This window comes from Neomonachus schauinslandi, chromosome 11, assembly GCF_002201575.2.
Source record: "Neomonachus schauinslandi chromosome 11, ASM220157v2, whole genome shotgun sequence".
NCBI lineage: Eukaryota > Metazoa > Chordata > Mammalia > Carnivora > Phocidae > Neomonachus > Neomonachus schauinslandi.
In genome coordinates, this window is record NC_058413.1 from 55,279,182 (window position 1) to 55,297,177 (window position 17,996).

At 54.5% G+C, this 17,996-nt stretch overlaps 1 protein-coding gene across 1 annotated transcript; it reads left to right on the forward strand.

Annotated features, from left to right (window-relative positions):
* Positions 1–200: 200 nt before the first annotated feature.
* On the forward strand, positions 201–17,377 carry MOGAT2 (monoacylglycerol O-acyltransferase 2). Its single transcript, XM_021704720.1, has 6 exons — positions 201–291; positions 5,583–5,761; positions 14,239–14,443; positions 14,798–14,972; positions 15,577–15,776; positions 17,223–17,377. The coding sequence occupies exons 1-6, from the start codon at positions 201–203 to the stop codon at positions 17,375–17,377; spliced, it is 1,005 nt and encodes a 334-aa protein (XP_021560395.1).
* The last annotated feature ends 619 nt before the right edge of the window (positions 17,378–17,996 follow it).

Sequence of the window (17,996 nt, forward strand, 5' to 3'; positions counted from 1 at the left end):
ATTCAAAGGTTTCTCCTAGGAAGCGAGTCGCTGCCACTGTAGGGGCAGAGGCCTTGAGGCTGGGTGGGGCTGGGTGGGGCACGCTCCTCCCCCCATCCCCTACAAACGCTTATGCAACCTCCAATAGCAACAAAAATCAGTTGGTGTCTCAGACCGCAGCAGTGCTCAGAGAAGCCTCTGGAGCCGTCACAGGAGCCAGCATGGTGAAGTTTGCACCGCTGTTCCTGCCATGGGAGCGCAGGCTACAGACCTTCATGGTCCTGCAGTGGGTCTTCTCCTTCCTGGCCCTGGGTAAGGCGAGCTGGGCTGGGGGTTGGGAGACCATGGGCACCTGCCACCCCAGGTACATAGTGTATTGATGGTGGAAAGACATTCGTCCTAAAGGGGGCTTTGCTGCACTCAGAGTCCCTGCCCATAGAGTCCCGTGCCCGGAGTCCTCTGGAGTGTATTGAAGGGCAAGGGGACAGGGTGTGGTAGAAGCCACTGCCTGTGGCTTTGGACAGGTTACTGAGCTTTCCACCTTAGTGTCAGGACAGAGACCCTGCCTCAGGCTACCTGGTGGTGGTGTGGGGAAGGATCTAGGTGATTGTGGGAAAGTTCCAGAGGGAATGGATTTCCTTCCTTCCTTTCAAAGAGGAGGAAACAGACTGGTGGGTAGGGAAAGAGAAGGGAACAGGGAAAGAATAGGAGTGCAAGAGAAAGTACAGACTGCCAGGGGATTGGAGCGAGAACCAGGTCCCAGGCGAGCCTGGGTCAGAGTCTGGCTGGGCAGCCTACCAGCTGCGTGACCTCTGCAGGTCTCTAATTCATCAGCTGTGCAATGGGAATATCACTGCTGAGCTGGATGGAGTGAAGAATGTGCTTGCTTTGCCTGGCCCAGACTAGGCCGGAGCCCCGGGCTGGGGTCACATTGGAACTGTGCTTAGGCTCCGCCCCCCCCCCACCCCCCACCCCACCGTGAGCACATTGATGGTGACCAGGGAGACCGCCCTTGCCCAAACTCCACTCTGCTGAGGGGAACTCTTTGGAGGAGGGCCCGGGGCGGAGCAGGGGAAGAGAATGACTGGGGTGTGTGGGGTTCTTCACTTCCTCTGCCAGCACCAGAGAGTTTAGCTGCTGCTTCCCCTGGGGCTGGCGTTCGGCCTGTGCACAGATCCACTGTCCTGATGTCACGCTACGGGTACTTCTGTACGGTCGGTCAGCAGCATCTCTCGCTCTCTCTCTGTCTCTCTCTCTCTCTCTCTCTCACACACACACACACACCCTCCTCAGGTGCTCCCTCAGAATCTCCTCACAGTTCTGCAGCTGAAGGATTCACCCGCAGCAAAGCAGGCCTCCAGCACCCAGTATCCCTTATGATTCATCTGTGTCTCTGTCCCAAGGGTTGTTAAACATTTTAAATATCCCTGGTTATCCCCATTACACAGATGGGCAGAAAAACTAAGTACCTTAACTGCCCAAGGTTGTAGGTCCGGAGTCCTGGGCTCCTTCTACAGCCAAAGGAAGAAAGGGAAGGAGGGGCCGAGAGAGGAGGGAGGAGAGAGGGCAGACGGTGTGGGAGGAGGTGGGGCTAAGAGGCTCATGGGCGGATGGAGACAGCCTGGGGAAGGAGGCCTAGCCCAGGGCAGGCTGCAAGTCTGCTGGCTCCCGGACAAAGGTCGCCCGGGCCCTACAGGTAGACTGTGGCCTCGGGATCGCAGGGGAGAAGGCTCGTCAGGCACAGCATGCCTTGCGTGAGCGTTGCAAGCTGAGTGTGTTTGACTGTCCTTGACGCTGCACCCCACCCCGCCTCGATGGGCCCGGGGCATAGGAGCCTGGGAATGTCCGGCGCAGCCCAGAGGGTCAAGTAGCCCTGAGCCTGCAGGACTAGAAGGAGGACAGCTGGGAAAAGGGATCTGGGCCCCCTGGGGCCCGGAGTAGGAGGTTTTTACAGTATCCCTTATCCTGGGGGCAAAGGGGAGCCTCAGAAGGGCTTTAGGTAGAGGAGTGACAAGGTCCAATCCGTGTGCGGAAGTTCCTGTGGCCGCGGTGGACGTATCTACTGTGCTTGGCGTGGGGGGGAACGGGCTGCTGGCGGGGAGCCGTGCAATCTATGTCAGGGGGCACCACGTGATGGCACGTGGGCTGAATCCCGCCCACTGAATGTTTTTGTATTTGTACAGTTTATGAGCTAAGGATTTTTACATTTTCAAGGGGGTGTATTTTAAATGGTTAGGGACCTATGTAATATCCAAGTTGCCTCTTGAGCCGTGAGGTCTAAAATATTGACAGCCTGGCCCTTTAAGGAAAAAGATTGCCAACCCTGGTCTGGGGAGGCTGGCAGTGAGTGGGTGGGGAGAAGTGGCCCCACTCAGGAGCTGTTTAGGAGATGGGGGCCACGGGGCGGGATTGAAAGGCTGGTCAGAGAGTGAGGGCTTCCAGTGGAAGAGCAAACACCCCGTGCATTTCCTGAACAGCTCATTCATACTGGAGTCAGAAGAGGCATTTCAGGGTGTGGTAGAGGCCAGAGAAGTGACTGGAGAGGTCATGTAGGACCCGTCACTAAGGACTCAGGGCCAACAGCCAAATAATTCCCAAGTGGGTAATTTATTTACTATTTCCTCTCTTCTATAACTCACCCTAGAAGGTGAGCACCATTCAAATAGTTTGTCTTGTCCTCAGCTGCATCTCCTGCTCCTACAAGAGTGGGAGTCCATGAATGTTTGTTGAGTGAATAAATGGGAGTAAGATGTAGCCAAAATGGTAGATTTGAATCTTAGGTCCCATCCTACCAGCTTGCTGTGTGACCTTAGCCAATTAGCATACCCTCTCTGGACCTTTGTAGAGTGGGGTTTAAAATATTTCCCTCTCAGAGTTGTGAGGATTAAGTGAAAGAAAGTGTTTCCCTTTCTAAGTGACTGCGTAGCCTTCAGTTTTGCCTGCTAGGAGGAGTTGAAGGGTAAGCTAAGGGTGAGGGATGATTGGTATGGGGAAGGCCTTTCTGGTCAAGTGCAAATGCCTTGTGTGTTTTATCCCAATCTCTTTTTCTGACTGCAGAACTAATACGTGCCATGGTAAAACATTCAAACGTGATGAATGTCCTAAAAGCAAAAGACTTCCCCAGGTCCTACCCTCCAGATAGCCACGATCAACCATTTGTGTCTGTTCTCTGGAGCTGGTTTTAAGGTGGGAACCACTCACACAGACTTCTGATTTTGCCCAAGGGGAGAGAGGCCTAGCCGGGGGTCTTTAATTTTTCCCCCCACATTAAACATTTTTAATATGGAAAAAGGAATAAATAAAACTTACTCCAGCTCCCTGCCATCCTTGTCCCCCACGTCCTGTCGCCTTCTTCCGGAGCTGTGGGATCCTTTTCTCCTGCAGCTGTATATATACGTGCCAGGGTTCTTTTTCATACACATGGTGGCATTTTGGTCCTGCCCTTCTATGGCTTTCTCTTGCAAAGCTGTTATGACAAAATATTTAAGACAAACAAAAAGTTAACCAACCCGCCAACGGTGAACGGTCCTTTCCAGCACGCTCAAGGGACCGCAAGTCCTCTGAGCATAGAGCACAGGTTGCTCAAGACTGGCCATCAGGTCTGGGAATGGGAGGAAATGCTGGAGGGAAGGGCTGCCTGTGAGAGCAGTGACTCGGGGCTACCACGTCTTCTAGTTTTTCTTTTCTTTTCTTTTTTTTTTTTTAAAGATTTTATTTATTTGAGAGCGAGAATGAGAGCATGAGAGGGAGGAGGGTCAGAGGGAGAAGCAGGCTCCCCGCCGAGCAGGGAGCCCGATGCGGGACTCGATCCCGGGACTCCAGGATCATGACCTGAGCCGAAGGCAGTCGCTTAACCGACTGAGCCACCCAGGCGCCCCGTCTTCTAGTTTTTCAAGAGAAATCAGATGTCAGGGTTTGTATGTGAAGCCTCCCCATTCTACATTATTAGTAACTAATTCAATAGTATTTGAAAATTTAAAGTGCAAAGGATGGACCAAGTGGCCATTGGTCCATTGACAGATGAACGGATAGACAACGTGTGGTCGGCACATGCGAGAGAGTAGTGTTTCGCCTCAAAAGGGAAGGAAATTCATGAGCGGACCATCAGGGCATCATGCTAAGTGGCACAAACCAGCCACCAAAGGATCAATACTTCATGACTCTTCTTATATATGAGGTTCCTAGAATAGTCACATTCGTAGAGACAGAAAAGCCGACGGCGGCCGGCAGGGGCTGGGGGAGGGGGCACGGAGAGTCAGAGGTTCAGTTTGAGAGGGTGAGGCGGCCCGGAGACGGTGGTAGTGATGGCTACACGACAGTGGGAATGGACTTATTGCCGCTGAACTCTATGCTTAAAAACGGTTAAGGTGATACATTTTATGTTCTGCGTCTTTCATCGCAATAACAAATTAAAAAGCAAAGTGCCCTGATTGTGACCCTGGAACATCACTTTCCGAGGGCAGGACTTTGTGTCTGTTGTTCACAGCTGCCCACCAGCACCTGGCCCGTGAGAGATGCTCTGTGTAAAGTGAACATCCGTGAGCCCCAGTCTACATCGTTCGGCTTATGAATTCTACCACTGTTCAGACCGGGTCAAAAGGCCCCTCCTCCAGCAAACCTGCCAGGAATGGCAGGCCCAATCTCCCCTACTTTCAAATGGAATATACAACTGGGAGCTGACCTCCTTTAAGAGGATGAGTGCCTGGTGTTGAGTGGAGGAAATGGAATGGGGAAGGAGCCATATTCTCTGGGAATATTCTTTCCGTCAGCATCAGATTAGCCATGGCCCACAGACCAGCTGACCCTGAGATGAAGCTGGGATTAGCCTATGGCAAGGGGTTCAGAGCTGCGGGTCAGAGGGGGAGTTCCTCCCAGGGCCTAGTCCTAGCCCTGCTACACCCCTGAGCCACGGGCCAGCCAGGGGTTGGCCTCTTTCTCCCTCCCTCCTTCACCAGGAAAGGGCACTGCGGGAAGGAGGAATCAGCACGAGCGAAAGCTAAGGGACTGAAGGAGCTCAGTGAACTGTAAGAACACAGCGGTTAGTGTGGCCAGAGTACTGGGCGTGCATGTGGGCGAGGAGGCGGGGAGGCCCGGCTCCTCCCGAGTTACGGGAAAGCCAGGGAAGCCCTTTAAAGAGAAGCGGATCTGGCCAGATGTGTCTGTGGAAAGATGGTGCAGAGGGTGGGCAGAAAGAGTGTCTCCGTTTTCTCTGAGGTCCCAAAAGATGGAAACTAGAAACCAGTCATCCAGTCGGTTGTCCAGCAGGCATTTTCGGAGCACCTGGTGAATGCAGACTACTTGACTGGGGAGAGGGAGGTAGTTGGGGGGGGGGGGGAAGACCAGCATGAACAAGGGAGCTGGGACAGTGGGAACAATGAGTTTTGAAGTCGGGCCTACCTAGGTTCGAATCTGTGCTCCCAGCGAGACGTTGGCGGGCTGGTGGGTGCACTCCCTCCTTGAAAGCATGGGAAGCTGAGCTCTCCCTCCCGGGGCCACGGGCTGGACGGGACAGTGCTGCTAGTGCTGGGCATATGGGCGACTCAGTGTGCACCGTCTCCCCTCCTTCCTCTCAGACCTCTGATGGTTCCTGCTTCCCTCCCCAGCCCAGATCTGCACTGTGGCCTTCATAGGCCTCCTGTTCACAAGATTCTGGTTGGTCAGTGTCCTGTATGCAACCTGGTGGTACCTGGACCGAGAGAAGCCATGGCAGGGGGGCAGGCCCATCCAAGCCGTAAAGCGCTGCTTCTTGTGGAAGTACATGAGGGACTATTTCCCTGTCTCGGTGAGTACTGGGGCTGGCTGGGATGCGTCCATCTTCATGGCGGGAGCACGGCCCAGGGTGCGGGGAGCAGAATGCTGGGCTGGGAGGGAGAGGCCAGGGCTTACACCACTATATGGTCTGGGGAGGAGTCCAGCTTCTCTCTGGCTGTGGTTTCCCAGGGTTGGGAAATGTCAGGGTTTGAAGGGTCTCTGTGGGCATATAGTGTGGCACACATATGTATCTTACAGGTGTAAACCCCTCAGCAGCCAGGTAGGGGGTGAATATAATAAGCTCAAGGTCCTAAGAGACCCATCAAGCCCCACACTTCATCAGATGGGGAGAATGACACCCTGAGAGGGACAAAGGTGTGACCAACTCCACACGACAAGTTCTCCTGGAACTCTCCTTTAAAGTGTGTGCATTAACCATGGGGGAAGGAGCAGGGGAGAGAGCCCTGAACTGGTTCTCAGTTCTATCCCGCCCCCAACTCCAGATTGCTGGGTGTCCTTGAGCAAAACCTTGCCCCATTCGAAGCCTCAGTTTCCCCATGTATCCAGAAAGCAGACTGATCCCTCCTCCTCTGAGCACGTTTGAATCTCTCACTCTGACTCAGGGCATCTCATGCCATTATGGATACTTGACCCTGGACTCAAATGTCAGTCCTGAGTAAAGCAGACCCTCGGATTTGAGTGAACAGACCCTCTTGTCGGCTCCTTTACCGAATCCCAGACAGACTGAACCCTGGGATTGAGCGGCCGGGCAGGGCTGGCTTGTTGGCCAGATGGGCCAGGATGGGAAGGCAGTGGGGAACATGGAGAGGTGCCATGCAGGGGCAGCTGACCGGACCCTGGAAACGGGGGAGAAGAAAGGCAGAAAGTGTGGCCTCTGGAGCAGGACAGACTAGGTTCTAATATCAGCGCCGCCACAGCCCATGGTGACCTGGGAGAGTTTCATAGCCTCTGTCAGCCTCAGTGTCCTCATCTGTAACGTGGAGATGACACAACACACGTCACTGAGTTGGGCAGATTCGATGAGCTGGCAGGAATGCACCTGGTAGGCTGGCAGGACACTCGGTGCTAGTATTATGTGACCGCGTCAGTGGGGAGCGTGGAGAGGCGTGCACGTGGCTGTGGCCGGGTGGGGGCGGCTCTGACCTTCACACCTGCCGGGCTTCTCCTACCTGGGCCTGGAGCTCCACCTCTTCCCACCCCCCTGGCGTTAGGTCTCCAGCTGGTGAAGGGGGAGGGAGTGGAGGACACAGGCTCACAGAGGTTAGACAGCCTACTGACTCGTGGGCACTCAGCGGCAGACTCAGGGCTTCTTCTTTGCTCCCTTCTGAGAGTCCTGGGGCTCGGCGAGGACTAGCGAAAGGTGGGCAAGAGCTGGGGCACTGACCCCACCTCCTGGGCAAAGGGCAAGGGTGGGACGGGGCAGGGCAGGGCAGTAGGGTATCAGGGCAGGGGCTGGGCAGAGGGCAGGAAGTTGACTGGCAGAGAATTCCACGCTCATGAGGGGTGATAGGTGTTGAAGGGCAGAGCGAATAAGCAGCACTGAGCTAACCTGGGAGTCCAGGTTGGGGGAGGTCTTCTCCCCATATTTGCTTCTTCCAGGGTCTTGTCAGCCAAGACAAGCAGGGTCTGTGCCTATCCTTTCCTCTGCCCTTCCTGATCATCCCCTAGCCAGGCAGCCCTCGAGGAGGGTTTCTCAACCTCGGCACTATTGACCTTGGTGGGACACTGCCCTGATCTGCCGCAATTCTGTGTGTAGTGTTTCAGGATGGATGCCCACTGCAGGCCTGTTGCATCACGGCCTTGCGGAGGGTGGGCAGTACCACCACGTGGCCAGCAGAGGGCGAGACGGCATGCACTTTGGCTTTGCCTGGTCTAGGCTGGGAGCCTGCAGGGCTGGGGCTGTGGCCCGCAGATTCCCTTCCCCTTCCCTCCCACTCTTTTTTTTTTTTCTTTAATTTTATTTTATTATGTTATGTTAGTCACCATACATTGCATCAGTAGTTTTTGATGTAGTGTTCCATGATTCATTGTTTGCGTATAACACCCAGTGCTCCATGCAGAGTGTGCCCTCTTTAATACCCATCACCAGGGTGACCCATCCCCCCACCCCCCTCCCCTCTAGAACCCTTTACACACCTGTACAGCCCAGGCCCTGCTGGGATCTTGGGAGGGGCGGAAGGTAGGTAACGCTCCCACGCACGTTCACAGGCCTCTGCACTCCCCTGTCAAATGCGTGTAGATTTCTGAGCTCCTATCAGTTCTTAGTGTGATTTTATGGACTAGCATCTATGGATGGAATTCCAAGCAAAATTAGGAAACTTTCTGAGCCTTGCAGCTTTCTAAACTCACGCTGCAGGCTTCCTAAAGAGCTGATGATGAAGAATCCGGCGATGTTTTGCATAGGAGGCACTGACCCCACCTCATGCTGAAGACCGGCCCCAGAGCTGGGTTTCCCATGTGACGATTTCATCATCCCGGAGTAAACACTGTCTACACAGGCCAAGGCCTGACAAGGGATGGAGTGCTGCGGCCGGGCTGTGACCTGGTGTCAGGAAATGCTGCAGGCCCGGGGCGGTGCAGGACACCTCCCCACCCACACCCAGGACCTCCCTCAGTTCCTCCTCAGCCCTGCGGACGTCACTAGGGACTTCAGGCCCTCCCTCCCCACCCCCCACCCCCTCCGCCAGCCGACTGGGGGCTCTTAAACTGGAGTCAGAGGTAGGTGGGTAGCCAGCCGCCTGCCCAGGACAGATCTCTGGCTTACACTTGGACCCAGGAGTGATACTTCATCCTGTGATGACTCCTTTCACCATGGGAGGACTCTGCCTGGGAGAGGGTCTTCCTTCACACTGAGCTGTGCCTGTCCTGACCCCCTCCTGAGGCTCCTACCTCTGCCCTGGGCACAGCTGTTCCCTCAGCCCTATGGCTGCCCTGCAGGGAGGGGGCCTCCTTCCTGTTCACTTCCTGTCCTCGCTGTCCCTCCCCGGCCAGCAGCTCTCAGGAGGCTTTCTGCACGTCGACACCTGGACATTCGGGGCTGAAGGATGGGGGTGTGTGTGTGGTGGGGGGGGTGCCTTCATCCCTGGACTCTGCCCCCTAGTAGCACTCCCCTCTACCAGGAGTGACAACCAAAAACGTCTGCAGACGTGACCACATGTCCCCTGGTGGGGTGAGGACCTGGCCCTGGTTGAGAACTGCTCTGGAGCCTGGGGTCTCTCCAAAACTCTTTCCCCACTCACTACCTAAATCCTGACCAGTCGGCTCTTTATCTGGGCTCTGCTTCCGCCGACGCCCCCTGCAGTCCATCCTGCACACAGCAGCCAGAATGTTACTCCTAAAATGTTAAAACGGCAGTGACTCCCACGACACCTAAAATCAAAGCTAATTTTTTTTGTCCAGCCTGCAGGTGCCTGGACCCCGACCCCTGTTCATGCCTCACCTGCCCCTTTGCCCTCCAAGTTCTCCAAGTACTCCTGGGCTGGTACCCTTCCTGGAAGTGCACCCCTTTGCTCCGTTAGCCCCTACCACTTTTCACCTGGGGATTCCTACAAGGCAGCAGAGCCTATAGGAGCCAGGCCGCCTGTGTTAAAAGTCTTGCCTCTGCCACTTAACTAGCTATGTGACCTAGAACCACTTAATTAACCTTGTGTCTCAGTTTCCTCATCTGTAAAATGGGGACATTGCCACTGGTACTTCCCTTGCAGAGTGAACAGAAGATGGAGCAAGTCGGTGGACCGAGGTCCCTGGGCACGGGAGGTGCTGGGAATGTGCACCACCTGGGGCCTTCTTTCCCGCTGTCCGTACTCAGCACATCCTGTACTTCTTCAACTCTAAGACATCCTTTTTTTTTTTTTTTTTAAGTAGTCTCCATGGCCAAGCCCAATACGGGGCTTGAACTCATGACCGTGAGATCAAGATCTGAGCTAATACCAAGAGTCGGGGGACTGAGCTACCCAGGTGCCCTTCTAAGATATCCTTAATGGTAAAACATACCAGTATTTTATGTACCACTAAGGAAAAAATCCCTCCAAAGGAATCGTCAAATGCATCTTGAGAGCATAATGTTAAGATGCAAAGAAAAGGTGCATCTTAGAATTGAGAGAATATAGCCGATGATGTCAATGGGTGTCTGTTCTGTGAGTGCATGAGTGCGAGGGGGAGAGGCAGAGCCAAGAACCAGCTGAGAGGCAGAGGTGAGGGTGTCTGAAGCCCTACTTGATGGCATACCCAGACCGCCAGGGCCAGGGAAAATATCCAAGCCTTTCCTTCCATCTGGCCATGATGTGAGGAGACAGGAAGGACCCGAGTCCCACCCACCCCCCCCCCACCACACGGCCAAAGGCTTAAAGCTGGAAGGGATTCCTTTGGTTTAAAGGAGGTGATTCTCAAACTTTGATATACATCAGAATCCTTTGGGAAATCTGCCACAAATCAGATGCCCAAGGGCAGAGCCAGACTACTGAATCAGACCTTGCTTGCCCTGCATTTTTAAACTGCCAAGTAATAGAGGTACATAAATAGGTCATGAACAGGTTCTCCAGGGCCAGGTCCTAGAATAGGGAGGGCCAGTTTGCTGATGCAGGAAGCACCTTCTTCTGAGAGCCCTGGACATTCCAAGTTCGACTAGAAAGGAAATGGCCCCTGAGATAGTCCTGAGTCTCGAGATACCTCTCTGGTTCTGGAACAAAGGCTCTCTGCTCTCTGCTCTCGGCAGGAGACAGTGGAACTGAGCTCGGGTCATCGGTGTGGCTTTGGGCAGGTCACTTAGCCCTCTGCACCTCAGTTTGCTCAACTGTCAAATGGGGGCTCTCACACTGCAGCCCATCTCCCAAGGGCCACGGTTACACAGGCTAGGGGTGTGGGTGTTTTGTGAACCATAGAGGAGCCATCAGGACAGTGGCCGTCACCGCCAAAGGGCATTCGTTGAGAGATGGGTCTGGGCAGACAGGGCAGAGACACAGCCCTCACTGTCCTCCCTCTCACCCGTGGTCCAGAAGCCCTCTCCCAGAGATGCTTCTCTCCTCCTGCAGGGCTGCGGTCCTCTAGGCAAGGGTCTTGGGGTTGAAAGTAGCGACACTCCTGGAAGAATTGCAAACATATTCACACAAAGGCTGATGTGCAAGTGTTGGTGGCCACATTATTTGTAATGGCCAAAGGGTGGAAATAACGTCAATGTCCGTTGAGTGATAAATGAACAAAAAGTATGGTGTATCCACACAGTGGAATAGTATTCAGTCATAAACAGGAATGAAGTGCTGATCTATGCTTCAACGTGGAGGGACCTGGAAAACGTTCTGCCAAAGTGAAAGAAGCCAGACACACAAGGCCCCATGCTGTGGGATGCCATTCACACGAAATGCCCAGACTGGGCAAGTCCATAGAGACAGGAAGCCAAGGTTGCTGGGGGTTGGGGGGGGTACAGTCGAGTGACTGCTAATAGGCATGGGGTTTCCCTTTGGGGTGTTGAAAATGCTCTGGAATTAAATAGTAGTGATGGTTGTTCACCTTTGAGGTATACTAAAACCACGGAATTGTGCGCTTTAAAAGGGTAAATTTGATGGTGCATGAATTATATATATATATAAAGAAATAGCAAGGTGTAGCCCCAGAGCCTAGCGAGCTGGCCGTTCCATTCCCCAGCCACACTGCCTGGTACGTGGCCTGCCACAAAGCGCATGCAGAGAGGGCCTTCCCCGTCCACCATCTATCTTCGCTTAGTCCCACTCTCTCCCCTGGGAGTACTGAGGAGAGCAAGTCAGAGAACACAGCACTTTACAAATCCCCCCCTCATGTACCTCATCTGAACTACCCTGACAGGGAGGCATTATCATTGTCCTGGGGGACAGAGAGGAAACTGAGGCCCAGGGAGTGCGGGGGCCTGGCACAGGTCATGTGATGAGCCGGCGGCAGAACCTAGGTCTCCTGACTTGCAGCTCAGAGCTCTTTCCCCTGCTTTTGGAACCCAGGTGACAGGCTGGGACGGGATCAGGAACAGAGGGCCTTCCTTCCAAGGCAGGCCGCCTCAGCCTCATCCATTCGTGGGTTCATGCTTTCCTTCCCTCATCCCACAGTTTTTCCAGAGCGTCTCCTCTGTTCCACGCCTGTGCTTGGGTCAGGAGGTGCAGCCGACGGGTGGCCTCTACTCTCACGGCCCTCATGGTGAGGCAGTGCTATCCCTTGGGCACAGGGGACAGATAGAAGAGTGGGGCACAGAAGGACAGCAGCAGAGACCATGTCTAGGGACGTGCGGACAGGGATGACCCCAGCAGCGCACCTGCTTGGACACGCACATGTAAATGCACGGGCAAATACTGGCACTCGTGCCCAGACGCACACCCTCACGTTCAGCCGGGTATTTCTCTATATGCAAAGGCTTCTTCATTAAGGATAATAGGTACTACATTCTTGTTCAAAATTCCAAAGGGGCGAGGGGGTTTGTGGGTGAAAAGTCCCTGCCCCAGAGGTAACTAGGACAGCTAGCATTCGGTGTGTCCACATACGAACAAGTGCATGTCCCCTTTCCCAGCACAGTCAGGGCTGTTCTGCCCACGATGTCTTGCCCTTTGCTTTGTCCTGACCAGTGACTGTGGCCATCTTCCCCCACCAAGCCAGGGAGATCTTCCTCATACTTCCCGAGGGCTGCCCCGTGGCCCACTGTGTGGATGTTTTGAGAATTTGTCTCAGCGGGCCCTGTTGATGGGCACTGGAGGGGGTGCCGAGGTTTTGATAGTACCAAAACATGATGCTTCAGGTAATAATCTCGTTCACATGTCATTTTGCACAAGCACAAGAAACTAGCAGTGAGTTGCTGGGTTAAAAGGTTAGTCACGATTTTAGGTCGTCATAGCTGTTGCCAAATTGTCTTTCCAGAGCTTGTACAAAATCACCTTCCCACTGGCCAAGAAAGAATTCGTATGCCCGTGAGTCAGGGCGGGGAGCCAGGTGGGTTTGTGGGGGAACGCCACCAGACGGGTTCCCGAGCAAGCACCTTTCCCACTGAGGATAACCAGAGATTTCGCTGCTCTGGCTTTATCCTCACATCTAGGAAGTCCCTACCGCGTGAGCAGAAGAGGTTTGTCCTCGTGTGGGAGGCGATGGTCCCTCCAACTGTGGTCCCTGCAGGTTTCTGCAAAGGGTCAGTGGGTGCCTGGGGCCCATACTGGGCAGGAGGGTGGGTTGCAGAAACCAAGTCCAGGTGAAGTCCAAGACAATTTGGGGCTGTTTGGCCTGGATGGGGCAGATGGGCTCAGATCCCCGTTGCTGCCCCCCAGGTCCCTCCAGGCCGCTCTGAGGGCAGGCAGCCAGGCCTCTGGGGCCCCAAAGGCAGCAGCAAGAATCCTCAGGGAGCCACCCGCTGCAAGTTTGAGCTCGATGACAGGATGAACTTTCACCGTGGCAAAGCTGAGCCAGGGTGGAAAGGGCTGCCCCGCGGCCGGGAGGGCAATTGTGGGGACTGGACAGTTCTATCAGGGGGCCTCCTGCCAGGGGCTCGGGGCATGGCCCAGGGGCCTCAGGGGCCTTCAGACTCTGATGGCTATGGCTCCCAGAGTGTAGGGCAGTGTGAAGGGTGGGCCTGCGGTCCTGGCAGGGTGGGGGAGGGATTGCCCCCATTCACACACACACACACACACACACACACACACACACACACAATCACAGCCCGCAGCAATCATCTTTGTGGACTGGACCACGGAGCAGCCTGTGCAGTGACGGGCGGGCTGAGAACAGCATTTGTTAGCTCATTTCCTGCCCCCCCCCCCACCCTCATCCCCCTTCACCTGGGAGCTGCTAAAGACAACAGCTCTCCTCCCCCAGGCCATCTGCAATAACTGGTGGTCCCTACCTCCCGCTCCATGCGGCAGGCCTGCCCAGACCCTGGCAAGTTGCTTGCCAGCAGAGCCCATGGCTGGGGGAAGAGAACGGTCGAGGGGCAATGAAGGTCTGGCGTAGGGGGAGCGGGGAGCCCCAGGGGGACACTTGCATTGTATGGAAGGGTAAATAGGCCTGGAGCCAGCCTTCTGGACTGCATGCTCTTTCAACCACTCCTGCTATATCTTGCTAATGCTCACTCCCAGGGCTTAAGTGCCCATTTTTCTCATACTGAGTTTTGTTAAACCCGGGCTCTTCCAGCATGGTGGCGCCCCCGTGTCCTTTTGATGCCTTCAAATGATATCTGGTCCTGTAGTAATCTTGGTAATTTCAGGGTACCACAGACCCGAGCTTCTCAGCAGTCCTGGGAGGTAGGCAGGACAGGGCTAAATGTCCCCGTTTTACAGAGGAAGAGCCTGAGAGGGAAGCAGTTTGTCCAAAGCCAGCCATGAATCTGAGACAGTGTCCCTGGATGCATTCACATACTGTGTCTCAGAATTCCTGAGAAGCTGAGGCTCAGAGAGGGGGAGCGACTTGCCCAAGGTCACACTGATGGGTGGCACGGTCAGCGTTGGCACGCAGGTCCCGCTCTGGCTCACTGGGTTATTGTCCTTGCAGCTGGTCAAGACTGCTGAGCTGGACCCCTCCCGGAACTACCTTGCGGCCTTCCACCCCCACGGGGTCCTGGCGGCCGGAGCCTTTGTCAACCTGTGCACAGAGAGCACGGGCTTCCCTTCACTCTTCCCCGGCATCCGCTCCCATCTGATGATGCTGACCCTTTGGTTCCGGGTCCCTTTCTTCAGGGATTACATCATGTCAGCGGGTGAGTCTTTACACCTCTGGGTAGTCCGGGAGGATGAGGCTGGAGGCACAGGAAGAGGCATCTTAGGGAAGACTGCCAACCCTTCCATACTTCTTGCAAGTGCATGTGCAATGGGAGAAGTAGCTAGACCCAAAGAAATACTCCCCACAGCCGCATGCGGGGCACTGAGCTCAGTGAGGGTGTGGGGAAAAGGGAGAGGACTTAGTTCCAGTCCTCAGGGGACTCCCAGCTGGAGGGGATGGGGTAGGGACCCGGGCCTCTGGGGCCACTTTTGGTGGTCTCTCTCTTGGGTCTCATCCACCCCACAATCCCTGCCCCCTTCTCCCGTACCTGACCACCTTCCTCTGTTCCCAGGGCTCGTCACATCAGACAAGGAGAGCGCTGCTCACATTCTGAGCAGGAAGGAAGGTGGCAATCTGCTGGCCATCATTGTAGGGGGTGCCCAGGAGGCTCTGAATGCCAGGCCCAGATCCTCCACGCTGTTGCTACAGAACCGCAAGGGCTTCGTCAGGCTCGCCCTGATGCACGGGTATCTGGGGAGAGGGCTCTCAGCTCCAGGGGAGATTGGCAGGAAGACAGCAGAGACTAGTGCAGATTGTATTTTGGTGGGGAGATTCTCAGTCTATTTACAGCGAAGATTATATTTTGGTGAGAAATGTACTATGGCACGCCCAAATACCCAGAGAAGATTTCAGAAGGGAGGCGTGGTGATCAAAGGCACTAGGTGGGAAGGGACATGTCTGCCCAAAGCTGGCACTGGATCTGACATCTATGGGATCTGGGAGGATGGAGTTCAGGGCATATCACAGAGCTGCTCTACTTCGAAGCATCTTTGAAGAACACAAGCTAGCTGGGGCCGGGGAGATTTTTCTACAAAACTCACAGATGTTTTATATCTGGGAGGACTCTGAAGCATTCTGGTCTATCTGTTCTAATGTGGCCCTGAGAGGGGCCAGGACCTGCCCAAGGTCAGAAAGCAAAGCTATGGCAGGGCTGGGAGACAACCCAGGCCTCCTACTGCTGGCCCAGGGCTCTGTCCTCTGCTCCAGTTCCTGGTTGCTCTGTCCCTGCAGGAAGCTAGCTGGGGCCTTCTGTGGGACCTTCCACTCGTATTCTCTCCTGTCTCTCTCCAGGGCAGCCCTGGTGCCGATCTTCTCCTTCGGGGAGAATGAGCTCTTTGACCAGGTTGCGAACTCTCCTGGCTCCTGGTTGCGCAGGATCCAGAACCGGCTGCAGAAGATCATGGGCATCTCCCTCCCGCTCTTCCATGGCCGTGGCGTCTTCCAGTACAGCTTCGGTCTCATGCCCTACCGCCAGCCCATCACCACCGTGGGTGAGCCGCGAGCCGGCCTGGCCAGGGGGGGGGGGGGGGGGCCTACAGGGAAAGAGGCCTGGGCTATGGGCTGCAAGGGGACATGGAAATGAATGAGACACATCCTTGCCCTCCTGGAGCTCACATTCTAGACCAGGAAACAGACACTGCTTATCAAGCAGATAAGCCTTAATAGAAGGCACTGTGGGATGGGAACTGTAACAGAGGCACAAAGAACAGTAGTCACTACTGATTACAGAGTACCTGCTGGGTGGCAGGCAGGTTCCCTAACATGCAGCAGCTCGATCTATCCTAACAACCTTCAAGATAGAGACTGTTATCCCGATTTCACTGATCGCAAACTGAGGCTCTGAGAAGTTAAGTAACTTCCAAAAGATCATGCTGCCTTTGAGTAACAAGGTTGAGGATTGGATCAGGATCTATTTGAGTTTTTATTGTGCTAGAGAAGGAGGGTTTAATTCTGACCCAGAGACTCTAATAAGGCTTACTGGAAAAGGTGGAGACAGGGAAAGGTCATTCCAAGTCAATTAGAATTGTGTGTAGAGTAGGAATCGCTATTCTTGGATTAGAGCCTGAGGGATTTTCCTGTAAATAATGGGCATGAGCTTTAGTGCATGGACTCAGCACCATCTTTTTCAGTTCTTGGGACCCCTCATTTGCTTTCTTCTTGGATCCCAGCTGGACCCCTCTGACAAAGCCTATAGAGGGACGTTGGTTCATCTTTATCCATCCATTTATTTGTCAGTTGAGCGCAGACCTGGTGTACCCCCTACACCATGACTTTCCCCATGTCTTGTGGCAATATTTGCATGAGTGTTAATACTGCTGCTGCCACCAGAGCTATTCCCAAGAGGAGAAGGCAGGGGAGCTACCGTCCCAGCCAGGCAGAACCAGAGGAAGGAGGTCACTTAGGGCTTCCCTAGGACAAAGCAGGCACTGCAGGCCAGATGGAGAGAGAAAGAGGAAGAAGAGCTGCGTGGGGTGTGCGCCCACCTCATCCTAGATCTACAGGCACTTCTAATCGTGGCATCTTGGGCTCCCAGAACCACGTGGTCAGGAAATTAAGAGCATATCCCCAGGATTTAAAAACTGGAACAGATTCTTCCTGGCTATGTGACCTTGAACAAGTTACTTAGCCCTCTGAGCCTCGTTGCCCCACCTGTCAATGGGGAATAGTAAGAGCTTCTATCCCTGTAGGACCATCACGAGGATTAAAGGAGATAATGTGTGGCAAGCGCCTGGCACATTCCATGGCATATTGCAATGCCCATGGGTGTTGTTATATCAGAATCTTGGAGTTACCATAACATCTTAGAACCCATCACCCAAAATAGGGCTGAAAGGGATGGCAGTAAGAGCACTTTGCTGCAGGAATGCCCATGGGGAAGAGCCCCTGCAACCCACTGGTTCCTGCTTGGGGCCAACACCCACATTTGTGTCTTGCAGTGGGAAAGCCCATTGAGGTGCAGAAGACACTGTACCCCTCGCAGAAGGAGGTGGACAAGCTGCACCAGCGCTATATCAAGGAGCTGTGCGACCTCTTCGAAGCCCACAAGCTCAAGTACAATGTCCCCGTGGACCAACACCTGGAGTTCTGCTGAGCGCCTCCCCAGAGGGTTGGCCTTAGGGAGTCCAGCGGGAGGTGCTGTGATCTGAGAAGTCTTCCTGGAGGCGTCTGTTGAACATATCTTCTCAGCCTTCCCAAACTTATGCAAATCCAACCATGCCAGGACCCCAAGGGGCGAGTGGGAGGGGTCACCAGGCTCTGGTGTGGGTGGTTTGCACCCCTGATGCGAAACCCCTGAGAGCCTCCCTCTCCTCTGCCTGCTCCTTTGGGAATGGGAGAGACGGCTGGAAGAGAGGAATTTCTGAGGTTTTGGTCCCCTGTTGTCATGTCATTCAGGAGACAGAGAGTAGCAACTGTCACCAGGTTTTTCTTCCCTGACCTTGAGTAACAGCACAAAAGAAGCTGCCTGCTCCAGCCCCGTCTCTTACAAGCTCCCTCATCCTGCTCCATGGATGTCCCCACTCTTCTCTCCCTGCGCCGAGGGCGGGGTGGCTTTGAAGCCTCTGTGCTCATGCTAAGCACTTGTGCGTTTTGGGGTCCTCTGAGCTGTAGACTGGCAGCCACAGGGGCCCGAAAGGTGGAGAAGGAGAACTGTGCTCTGTCACTCCCCTATGGCAGTGGGCAGACCTTTTTGCCCTCCTTCTGAGCCTCAG